The 12,506-nt window shown below is 45.4% G+C and overlaps 1 protein-coding gene across 6 annotated transcripts in view; it reads right to left on the bottom strand.

Annotated features, from left to right (window-relative positions):
• tenm3 (teneurin transmembrane protein 3) overlaps positions 1-12,506 on the bottom strand; it is a 220,732-nt gene that overhangs the window by 81,944 nt on the left and 126,282 nt on the right. For all 6 annotated transcript variants that reach the window (XM_082536064.1, XM_082536065.1, XM_082536068.1 and 3 more), the window contains 3 exons: positions 5,850-6,105; positions 2,516-2,617; positions 1,983-2,177 (listed from right to left, as the gene is read on the bottom strand). In XM_082536064.1, coding sequence (XP_082392190.1) covers positions 1,983-2,177; positions 2,516-2,617; positions 5,850-6,105 — 553 coding nt within the window. The remainder of the gene's footprint in view (positions 1-1,982; positions 2,178-2,515; positions 2,618-5,849; positions 6,106-12,506) is intronic.

The raw sequence follows: 12,506 nt of genomic DNA, 5'->3' as shown, positions 1-12,506 counted from the left end.
AATGTTTCATCAGTCAATCATCAGTCACTCCGTGCAAGACCTTGGTCTCAGGAGATGAGAGTGAACATGTGGTGGATCAGCCCAAAACTACACAGTTAATGGTCTAATAGCAGTTAGGACCATGGTCACCAGGAACATCATTGGTAACACTGAAATCTTGCAGCACTCGCAGTGTCCCCCTGCTTACAAAGGCACAGGGATAGTTCCACCTTTAGCTTGACCGTGAGAAGGCTTGGGAGAAAATGCTGTGGTCAGATGAAGCCAAAATCCAGCTCTCTGCCGCCAACTCAACCCGCCATGTTTAGAGGAAGAGAAATTACCCAAAGAAGAGCATCCTCATAGGGATGCCTCCCTGAGCAGGGATGTGCTTTCCTCAGCCAGAACGCTAACGTGGGATTGGATGCGTCCTGCAGCATGACAGTTATCAAATGTACCACCAAGGGAACAAAGGGAAGAAACAGAGTGGATGTAGCCAGTCTCCAGACCTCCGTCAAGATCATTTCATATATTTGATAATTACATCGTTCATATAAAGTATTCTTCTACATTTCTGCTTCATATTCGGTCTCTCTTCATTAAATGAGAAATTAAAAACTTTCATTTCAAGTGAGCAAAATTGCAAATTGATCTGTATAAATCTGTTGCAGCTACTGCAGCTGAACGCATGACATTTATAGAGGGATGGAGAGAAAGCTCTTAATACGGGAATGATGTATAGATTGTTTTGCCTTTTAGGGGTTTTACAATATTAATGTAATAATTAAATAATTAGTTTGTCCACAAACACCGGGTAGATCTGTTTTCACCGTTCTTCAAATGAAATCCCCACATGTCCGCGTGGCTACAGTCGAAGCAGTTCATGCTCTGGATTCTAGTTTTGACTGCCGCACACAGGTACTCATCACCATCTGTGCCCATGGCAACACACACTAAGAATATGTCACATTTTTTTATATCACCAGCGAGATTTTATTGAAAATGGTCACAAGGTTCCTCTCTCTGTGACCTGCTTCACAATTTAGCATCTTTAGATGATATTTATTGGATAAAATCTCAGGAAGGAGTTTGATAAAGTACAGGGCAGGAAGTTTGAACAAAAGGACAATTAAATAATTGAATTATTGTAGAGGAAGAGCATTATAGTAAAGAGTCATCCATGGGACTGCCAGGCAGAGAAGCGTGGTTCATCGCTCCACAGAACACCTCTCCACAGCTACAGAGTCCAGTGGAAGTGTGCTTCACTCCACGTGACACATCACTTGGTGATGCAAGGCTTGGATGCATCTGCTCAGCCATGGAAAGCGCACTGTTCTTCAGCTAATCTGAAGGTGACGTGCAGTCACGTGACTGTAGTGCCCGACTCTGCAGAAAGCCTCCTACCACACTCTGTGCTTCAGCGTCCACTGACTCCACTTTGTGAGCTTGTGTAGCGTACCGCTGCATGTGTGAGTCGCTGTCAGTCCCAGTCGATTCCACTTTGTTACTGATGCAGCAGTCGAGCCCCTCTCTACTGTTAGGACTCTCATTCTATCTGCATAGATACCAGCTAATCATGACAACAGATGGAGGCAAAAACAGAAAAGCATAAACCTTTGTCCATGCGAGAGATGGATCTGCTCTTTCTCAGTTTTATTGTTGAAAACCGAAACTAATGGGAACCAGATGAGGTAACTGTAGCATGTTACTAACGGCTAACAGGGCCTTTTTCCTGAGTATTTGTCAGAGAGTTTGGATATATTAGTCCAAACAGAGTTAAATCTAAGTTAAAAGCATCACAGGTGCCTCTGGCCATGACAGGTCTACACATGATATTTAAGAGTTTAATATTCTGCACAAGTGTGAGACACTATAAGATGATCACATGCAGAAATAACATTAACACCAAAACAACACAAGAGAAATAATAATTAGAATAACAATAGTTTACTGAATGAAAGATTATGTGGAACTTCAGTGCTGTGGTGACACTTTCACACTCTTACCTTCCTCACAGTTCTCTCCCTTATAACCAGTGTTGCAGATGCAGGCGCCCATTATGCAGATACCATGTCCTCCACAGTGGATGTCAATACACTGGTTGGCTGGCACGTCGCACTCGGTACCTTTCCAACCACTGTAGCACTGACAGCGTCCACGAGAGTACTGACCGTTACCGCTGCACAGCACCGGGCAGGACGCTGCACCAGACACATGCATGAACGGAACAAGTCACACTTACTAAATCACCCAACAAAGGCAGTAAGATAATTGAACCCTCGAGTTCCCATCAAGCTACGTACTGTGTAAACAACTAAGATGGATTAATGTTCAATAAAATGCTATTCAGTTATAAAGCTCGTGCCCTATAAACACTTAGTGTAACTTTTCAATCATTCTTGATTGATTAAGGAGCAGAGCAGCTGAAAACATGCAAAATATTTAAAGTCTTTGTCATGGTCAGTGTCTCCTTTGCTAAAGGTAACGGGGGATCATGCAACAATTGCTTCTTCCCTGTAGGCGAGGCAGGATCGTTTACCTCGAGAGCAGTCGGGCCCCAGGAATCCTGGGAAACAGTGGCAAATCCCCGAGAGACATTCACCGTTTCCATGACAATTGTGAGGACACTCCATAATCGACTCTGATTTAAAGTGGGAGAGAGAGATTATTTAAAGACATACACACACCAAACTGTGTGACTGCTCTTCTGCTATTACCATAGTTACAGCCAATTAGTCCAATCAATGCATCCAATCACCACAACCGCTCTTTCCCTCTCTGCCGTGCTTTTCTTTGCTCCTTTGCTCTAATTAAAACTGCACACACGTGTGCCAGTGAAGGTTTTCACAGCACACTAGTATTACATTAAATATTGGTCTTTAATAGTAGTGAGATCTTTAACCAGGTCTTCCCATTAACACCTGACCTGTCCAGAGGGTCAGTCAATGAGCTCGTCAATAGCTTCAATGCTAACATGTTAAATGTAATGGACACTATTGCTCCCATTAAGGTGAAGGTTATCTCTGGAAGGAAAAAGTCTCCATGGAGAAACTCCACACTGGTGAAAAATGAAAAAAGAGAGTGTAGGAAAGCTGAGCGCAGATGGAGAAAAACAAACCTCCAGGTTCATTATGACATCTATAAAGAGAAACTTCACAATTATAATTTACAACTGAGGAATGCAAGGAGGTCCTACTTCTCTGACATCATCACTAAAAACAGCCATAATGCTCGGGTCTTATTTTCTACAGTTGACAGGCTAACAAACCCCCCTGTGTCAGTGGCAGCTGAACTTCATTCGACCATGGCCTGCAATGACTTTGCCAAATTCTTCACTGAAAAAATCCAAAAAATTAGACAAGCAATTGGTACATCAACAGCAGATCCAGGATATGTACTGTGTCCACCAAAAAACTGTTTAAACACCATGAAACAGTTTCAACCTATTAACAGCAAAGACCTGGAGGACATCTTAGGTCAACTGAACTCCTCCTCCTGCTGTTTAGATGTCCTGCCAACAAGTTTTTTCAAAAAGGTCTCAAAGACTTTAGAGTCAGACCTGTTACAGATCGTCAACTTTTCTTTATTATCAGGTGTGTTTCCAGAATCACTAAAAACTGCTGTAATCAAACCTATACTGAAAAAGGACAATCTTGACAAGACACAAATGAACAACTACAGGCCGATCTCAAATCTCCCGTTTTTAAGTAAGATCATTGAAAAAGCAGTTTCTCAACAGCTCAGTTACTTCTTAAAACAGAATAATTGCTACGATGCCTTCCAGTCAGGTTTTAGACAGAACCACAGCACTGAAACCGCTCTGACCAAAGTGTTTAATGACATATGTCTGAATACAGACAGTGGAAAAATGTCAGTCTTAGTTTTACTGGATCTCAGTGCAGCATTTGATACAGTTGACCACAACATATTACTCAAACGACTGGAGAACTGGACAGGTCTTTCAGGAACTGTACTAAACTGGTTCAAAACATATGTAGAAAACAGGAAATACTTTGTATCAATAGGTAACTTCACATCTGAGCAGACAAGTATCACATGTGGAGTTCCCCAAGGTTCCATCTTGGGACCCCTTCTGTTTAACATCTACATGCTCCCACTGGCACAGATTATAAACAACAACAAAATAAACTATCACAGCTATGCAGATGACACACAAATATATATCACAATGTCACCAGGAGACCAAGGCCCTGTACAGGCTCTTGGTAAATGCATTGAGGAAATCAATGACTGGTTGTGCCACAATTTTCTCCAGCTAAACAAAAACAAAACTGAGGTAATAGTCTTTGGCGCCAAAGAAAAACGATTACAGGTCACCAGAGAACTTCAATCTATACATCTAAAAACCACAAACCAGGCGAGAAATTTGGGTGTAGTGATGGATGCAGACCTAAACTTAGAAAAACACATTAAGACAATAACAAAGTCAGCTTACTATCACCTCAAGAATATTTCAAGGATAAAAGATCTGATGTCTCAACAGGACCTGGAAAAACTAGTCCATGCATTCATCTTTAGTAGGCTTGATTACTGTAACAGCATCTTTACAGGTCTACCTAAAAAATCAGTCAGACAACTACAGCTCATTCAGAACTCTGCTGCTCGAGTCCTCACTAAGACCAAAAAAGTGGACCACATCAGTCCAGCTCTGAGGTCTTTACACTGGCTGCCTGTCCGTCAGAGGATAGACTTTAAAGTTCTGATGCTGGCCTATAAAGCTCTGAATGGTTTAGGACCAAAATACATCAATGACCTCCTGACCCAGTATGAACCATCCAGATCCCTCAGGTCATCTGGATCCGGTCTTTTATCAGTTCCCAGAGTCAGAACCAGACACGGAGAAGCTGCATTCAGCTTTTATGCTCCTTATATCTGGAACAAACTCCCAGAAAGCCTCAGATCAGCTGAAACACTCAGTTTATTTAAATCCAGGTTGAAGACTCACCTGTTCTCAGCTGCATTTGAATAAAGCACCAAATCCACACTTTAAGCTTAAATTTCAAAACTTACATTTAACTACTGATTTTATCTACTGTTCTGATTTTATCTGTTTTGATTTTATATACTGTTGTTTGTTTGTTTGTTTGTTTGTTTGTTAATTAGTTAGTTAGTTTATTTGCTTGTTTTAATCAATTTTAAATCATGCTTTTTATTTGTTCTTGTTTCTAATGTCTCTGTAAAGCACTTTGAATCACCTTGTTGTTGAATTGTGCTATACAAATAAACTTGCCTTGCCTTGCCTTGCCTTTTATTGAAAATCACATCCAGCCAATATAGTTGCAGGTCGCTTCAGTCTCACCAGGTTTATCTGCCAAATTCATTTATCGTGCCTCCATTTCCCTAAAAAGCCCATTCAAGGTTTCTAGTATGTTAAACAAAGACAGAATAATCCTTTTTACAGCGCTAACCCTAACAGACGATTATGTAAGTGGTGCATAACCACAACCAGTTTGGTTAAAAAGTAAAACTGGATGAAATGTTGTTGTCATTTACATGTAGATTATATCGTGACTGATGTTCCCTCACAGAAAGTTCTGGGCTTGAATCTGTTATTCAACTGTCTGTATTTTCACTTCAAACTCATTTTTCGAGATAACTTATCAGGGAATCGAATGCAGCTTTACTCAACGTTGCTTCGAGTTAAGATCGAGTTGTCTGTCACGTTCCAGATAACCATGAGCTCCAGAACCTGCTTTGATGTTTCTCACTATAATTATTGTTGTTATTATTAACAGTAGTAGTAGATTTGAATTTCTGTAACAACAAGCTGGTAGCACATACGTTGAGCACATGCTTTGAAGAGGTGCACTCACTCTTACAGCAACGTCCCAGGAAGAACAACCATGTCTCACCTATGATGATGGTATTGTAGGAGACTTGTTCTGTGTTTCGTCCATCATTGTAAAACGCCAGGTGCCAGATTCCAGTGTCCAGGTACTGGATGAACCCAGCCTCATGCACATTCACGGAGCGGATATGTCGGGGGCCTCCCTCAGATTCTTCTTCGAAAGAACCGGCTAGACGTATGTGTGCTGCGTCGGTGTCACTCAGTGCTCGTTTGTCTTTCGAAATAAGTCGACTACCATCCAACAGTTCCACAAAGTCATACTGGAAAACAAAAAAGCACAATAATGCAAACATCTTATTTTCCCCAAGGTTTAGCCTAAAGTTTCAGCTATGACAATCTAACCACTGTGCTCTTTGAGATTTAGAGGTGATGCTCAGCATGTCCAGTTTCTGTCACCCTGCACAGTACCTGGATTCTCCTGAAGGGCCAAGGCCTGGCAAGGACAGCAGTGCAGGTCAGTGTGACAATCGAGTGGTCTTTTTTGGCCTCTTACTGGCTTTGTTAGGCAGTGCAGTGAGAACACATCTTACTAGGGAGCATGGTGACCGTAAGGTTTCACATCGCAGAGCTACATTTGGTCAGTCAGCATTTTCCAGCTTGCCGTCTGTGGAGCACACTTCCAACCGAAGTCAAACATCAGACCCTTTACAGTGAAGGTCAAAGTTTAGTTAAAGGCAAATCAGAGCTGTCGTCATTTTAATGAATGATTTTTTGTTGTTGTTTTTTTTTTTTATTGTCTATTAATTGTAGTTGTATCCATGATGTATTTTAGTTTTATGAAAATTTATGTTCTATTGTAAAATATGTGCATTGTGATTGTGACAAGGGACAATGGTTGAAAATGAGCAATAACTCTAAACTTATGTGCGTTACATCAGTTTTGTCACGGTCCAGGGCAGCGGCCGTGTGGAGAGCGGAAGGAGGACTCAAAACGCAGCACTTATTCAGGTGTGAGGGTGATTTATTGATAATATCCAATATAAAGTGGGGATGGTAAAACAGAACTAAGGATGAACTAACTGGGAGAAACTACACAAAGAAATAGCAAACCTGAGCATGAAGGGAGAACAGCAGGGAGAGCACGCAGGGGATTACACCAGGTATGAAGACAGACGACGCGACGAGGAGCAGAGGAAATCACACACTATAAGTACACAAAGAGACACTGGGAAATCACACACAGGTGGGGGAAACAGCTGGACCTGATTAACCTGACGAGACAGGGGAACACTAACACCAGGGACCAACAGAGGGAGCACAAACCCAGAACCCAGTGTCTAAAATCCCAAACACAAACCATCCCAAAACAGCCATGAATAATAATGAAAGTAATAACAATAAAGAACATAAACATAAAGTCACTGAGTCATGGCCGCAGGACCATGACAGTACCCCCCCCCCTCAAGGGCTGGCCCCTGACAGCCACAGAAACACACCACCAGACCCGGGCGGGCGGCAGGGGGCCCAGGACGGAGGGACCGGGCCATGACCAAAACGAAGACCCCAGAGTCCCAAACAAACGTTCACAAAACTCACAGGGGAGCAGAGTCCGAAGCACAGTTCAGGCGGCCGGCCACGAAGAAGGCCGTGGCGGCGCGTAAAGAGTTCGGGAAGAGGGTCCGGGGGCCGGCCGTGCGGAAGGCAACGGCGGCCAGTCAGGCGACGGCGCCCGGCCAGTAGCCTAGCCAGCGGTCTAGAAAACGGCCGTTTAGCTCCAGACCCAAACGAGGCTGGGCCAGGCGAGGCTGAAGGCACGGAAGCCGGGGCCGCAGCGGGCGAAGATGCTGAAGACGCTGCTGCAGGCGATGGTGCGGATGCTGAAGACACGAAGGCTGGACCAGACGAAGATGCAGACACGAAGGCTGGACCAGGCGACGCTGAAGCAGAAGCTGAAGCCGGACCAGGCGAGGCTGAAGCTGGAGATGAAACCGGGCCAGGCGTGGATGAAACCGGGCCAGGCGTGGATGAAACCGGACCAGGCGATGAAGAAGCTGTAGCTGAAGCCGGGCCGGGCGAGGACGAAGCTGTAGCTGAAGCTGGGCCAGGCGAAGCTGACGCTGTAGCTGAAGCTGGGCCAGGTGAGGATGAGGCTGGACCAGAATCAGGCGAGGATGAAGCCGAGGATGAAGCTGGACCAGGCGTGGATGAAACCGGGCCAGGCGTGGATGAAACCGGACCAGACGAGGCTGAAGCTGAAGCTGAAGCTGGGCCAGGTGAGGATGAAGCTGGACCAGAACCAGGCGAGGCTGAAGCTTCAGGCTGAGGCGTGGCAGTAGCAGGTGGTAGCGCTGCAGGTGATGGTACTGCAGGAGGCGGCGCTGCAGCCACAGGTGGAGAAGCAGCCACAGGTGGAGAAGCAGCCACAGGTGGAGAAGCAGCCACAGGTGGCCGGACGGGATCCTCGGGCCCCCCAGCCGACGTGGCAGTCAGTGTGGCACGAGGCTGGACGGGCTCCTCGGGCCCCCCAGCTAGCGAAGCAGGAGGCTGGACGGGCTCCTCGGGCCCCCCAGCGAAAACAGCCGCAGAACCAGTGGGCACCGGGGCCCCCGGCACACATGAAACAAAACCAGTAGGCACGTGGGCCTCTGGCACATATGAAACAAAACCAGTAGGCACGTGGGCCCCCGGCACACATGAAACAAAACCAGTAGGCACGTGGGCCTCTGGCACATATGAAACAAAACCAGTAGGCACGTGGGCCTCCGGCACACATGAAACAAAACCAGTAGGCACGTGGGCCTCTGGCACACATGAAACAAAACCAGTAGGCACGTGGGCCTCCGGCACACATAAGGAGGGCTGCAGCTGCGCAGAGCACTGACCCTGCTCAGGCAGTGACAGCCCGGTGCAGTTCACAGCTGGCATCTTGGCCTCCAGGGGTCCAGAGTAAGCTGAGGGCAGTAACCCAGCCTCTGGGGAAGCCCCGGAGTGAGCAATAGTCTCTAATGTAGCCAGCTTTTGAGGAACAGGTCCGTAGTGAAACAGTTTGTCTCCCTGCTCAGAAACAGCGGTGGAAAAACAGTGTGAAAATTGTGGCTTAAGGGAGGCTAATGGTTGAGCTACAGACTGGGAAGCCTGTGGCTGGACACAGAACTGAGCCGGAGAATGGCAATAAAGTCCTGGCTCAGAAGGAGCGGCAGAGACACAGTCTGTCAGTTTTGCAGCGGGTTTGTACACGCCCACTTGGGAAGGATCCGTTACCACGAAGGTAGGTAAGCGATCCGTACAGTCTCCCATCCCGCTCTGAATAGCCCCAGAAAACAAAGTCCCGGAAACTGGGGAAAGCAATGCATCCCGCTGACTCACCGCATCGGGCTGCTCGAAAGTGAATGCAGACGGGGGGTGTAGTCCAAGGTCCAAAAGGAGAAACTCCCGCTCCCACGGACATAGCGAGCCTAGAAGCCATGGGAGACCGGTCACCAGACGCTGTAGCCGCCTCTCTATAGCGCGCTGGGACTCCCCGCCCGGGTTTTCCAGCCACAGGTCGATCAGCTCCTGTGTGGCATCGATGAGATTTTCCCGTAGTTCCCTGGACGGGTTAAGCGCTGCTGGGTCCATGTTGTGGTCGCGTCGTACTGTCACGGTCCGGGGCAGCGGCCGTGTGGAGAGCGGAAGGAGGACTCAAAACGCAGCACTTATTCAGGTGTGAGGGTGATTTATTGATAATATCCAATATAAAGTGGGGATGGTAAAACAGAACTAAGGATGAACTAACTGGGAGAAACTACACAAAGAAATAGCAAACCTGAGCATGAAGGGAGAACAGCAGGGAGAGCACGCAGGGGATTACACCAGGTATGAAGACAGACGACGCGACGAGGAGCAGAGGAAATCACACACTATAAGTACACAAAGAGACACTGGGAAATCACACACAGGTGGGGGAAACAGCTGGACCTGATTAACCTGACGAGACAGGGGAACACTAACACCAGGGACCAACAGAGGGAGCACAAACCCAGAACCCAGTGTCTAAAATCCCAAACACAAACCATCCCAAAACAGCCATGAATAATAATGAAAGTAATAACAATAAAGAACATAAACACAAAGTCACTGAGTCATGGCCACAGGACCATGACAAGTTTCATGTTTTGCACTTGGACTATGTTAGACTGCACTGTCCCTTTAAATAAAACACATGCAGAAAGGACAGAGGTCAGCCTCGAACCCTGGCCAGCCGCTCTCAGCCACACAGCCCACTGAGCTAAACCGGCCACGATGCTGTCACATGGTCTTAGGTGAATCTTAAATATATCACCAATTAAACTCTGAGTATTCACATGACATAACAGACGTCTATGAAATTCGCTCTGTGTGTAATGGACCATTTCACAACAACAGTAATAGAGAAAACAATGAGTGAAAGGGGAAAACTCCCTTTTACAGGAAGCAAAGTCATCTAAAGTGCTAACACTGAGCTGTGTGACTGCGTGGATTAGTCCTCTGACAGAACACAGAGATGTCGTCATTAAAGGAATAGTTTAGTGAAGAAGCTTATATTCATTTTGGACTAAGATTTACGAAGCACTTCACTCACTTGCAAAGTTGCCTGTGAAATATTTATAACTTGAATCAGAATCAGAGAGTCGGAGAGCAGCTGCCTTAGGCTGCCACTAGGACGGCGCCGTCGTTCCTGTGTTGATTTGATGCGCTTTTCTGAGCATTTCGGAAATTTGTTGAAAGTAGAAAAGTCAGACGAACTAGGGACGACGACAAACTGTCCTAAATGTTATAGTAGTGAACAGATATCAGCTGCAGCCACTGGTTCAGTGAGGTTTCATTTTCAGGCGTAAAGATAAAAACATCAATATCGTCTCAGTTGGAAACATATCATGTCGTCCTTTGCCTACAAAATCTCATCCCAGGGTCATGACCTACATTACCATGGCAACTATTGCACACATACACCACAATTAAATGAGTCAGCTCTGTATGCTGAATGCATAACATAGCTTCTAACCTTTTGACAGATGCCCTTTCATCTATATTTACATTATAAATGAAGGTTCCTCTCAGTCCCTTTCAGACATGACCGAGCATAAACAGAAACAGCCACATGATATGTGCCACCTGTAATTTTCTCATCATTTATTGAAGTATTCTCCAGGCTTCTTGAAGGAGATTCCAAGGTCCGTCTTTGGATCTCGGCTGCCTTTCTTTCTGTTCTCTGTCAGAATGATCGCACTTCAATAATGTTGAGGCTGACACTGTGAGAAGCCAGTCCAGTACTGCAAGCTTTCCATTGTGTGTTTTTTCTATCCGAGTATGCTTTTACTGCACTGGCCGTGTGTTTGGGACCATTGTCATCCTCAAACATGAAGCCATTGCCAGTCAAATGGTTCCAATTCTAACCAGATCCCATCGACACCATCAGGCTTCAGCGAACAGTCGATGATCAGCTGAAGGGCCAGATGCAGCTCTCAGGTCCTGTGTCAGGCCTTTACTGGAGTTCAGCCAACATAACAGAACAATCTGGTTATGTACAGACTCTGCATGTTCCATGTCAGGATAATGTTTTAGGTCAACATAAACAGATTATCTTCTCTTCTGAAAATTCACCAATGAGATATACGCCATGATTCAAACCCTAACACCAAGGCTGCCGAACCTGGTCCCCGAGCTCTGAACCTGCTCTGACACTTCCTCTCCGTCGTTCTGCTCCCCTGAGGCCTTCAGTGGTGAGTTAGGTCACTCTCTCTTGAAGGTAATCTGTTGTCTAAATGAGTTCCTTATCCTTTCCCAGATGATTACTTATTAATTAATAATTAGTAATAGTCTTTAGTGGGCTAAAACTTACTTAAGGTCACATCCCATTGAGTCAGCTTCCTTCTCTGACTTTAGATACGTTTGACCAATAGAGGAAAATTCACTGGAAAAATGAGCAAAGAAGCAGCAACTGTGAAAGAGCTTCAGAAAGACCAGAGACGCAGCAATACCGAAAACATTCAGCCGAACTTTGTTTTGTTTTGTTCAAAAAATGTTGCTTTGTTTTTGTTTTTTACAAATGAGTCACGCAGATGCTGGAAAATAATGTCAGGGCACTACACTAACTTGTTGCCACGGTTGCACTGCTATGCCTAACTTTTTTTCTTAGGCGCACCCAAAGTTTTCAACCACATCGCTTAACACAGCAGTTCTACATGTGCACTTTTGGGGGAAATTGCTGTCTATGCAGACAAAATTGATTTGTAAATGATTTACTAACAATCTTGTCAACACAAAGTTCTTTATTTGGAGTGCATTTCTAGAAGAAAGACAAGTTACTGAATGGGTGCTTGTGCTTAAAGTGCGTTGGCACTCTTTGGCAATATTGCAGACAATGTTAAACTCAATCATCACATCGGCTCCTCTGACGGCCTGTTTGGGGGAGGAGCCACTTGGGCAGTGCTATCGCAGCCACTTCTGTCAGGCCTAGGCTGCTCACTACGGCTCACTAGGGCTGGGTATCATCACTGATTTCTACAATCCATTCGACCCCGATTCACAAGGTCCTGATTCGATTCAATTTTGCCTCAGACAGTCAGAAATATTATAATTCTGATCATTTATCAGTACTGATACACATGAGACTTCATCAGAGGTGTGAACATCACAGCAGATGCGTTTGTGTCAAAGTAACTGAGGATAAAAGAGAAAAAAACATGAAGGAGACTTTCCT

Source organism: Aulonocara stuartgranti, assembly GCF_965226115.1.
Source record: "Aulonocara stuartgranti genome assembly, chromosome: 6".
Lineage (NCBI taxonomy): Eukaryota > Metazoa > Chordata > Actinopteri > Cichliformes > Cichlidae > Aulonocara > Aulonocara stuartgranti.
Note: the sequence above shows the minus strand (reverse complement) of the source record. Positions and strands in the feature narration are given on the sequence as shown.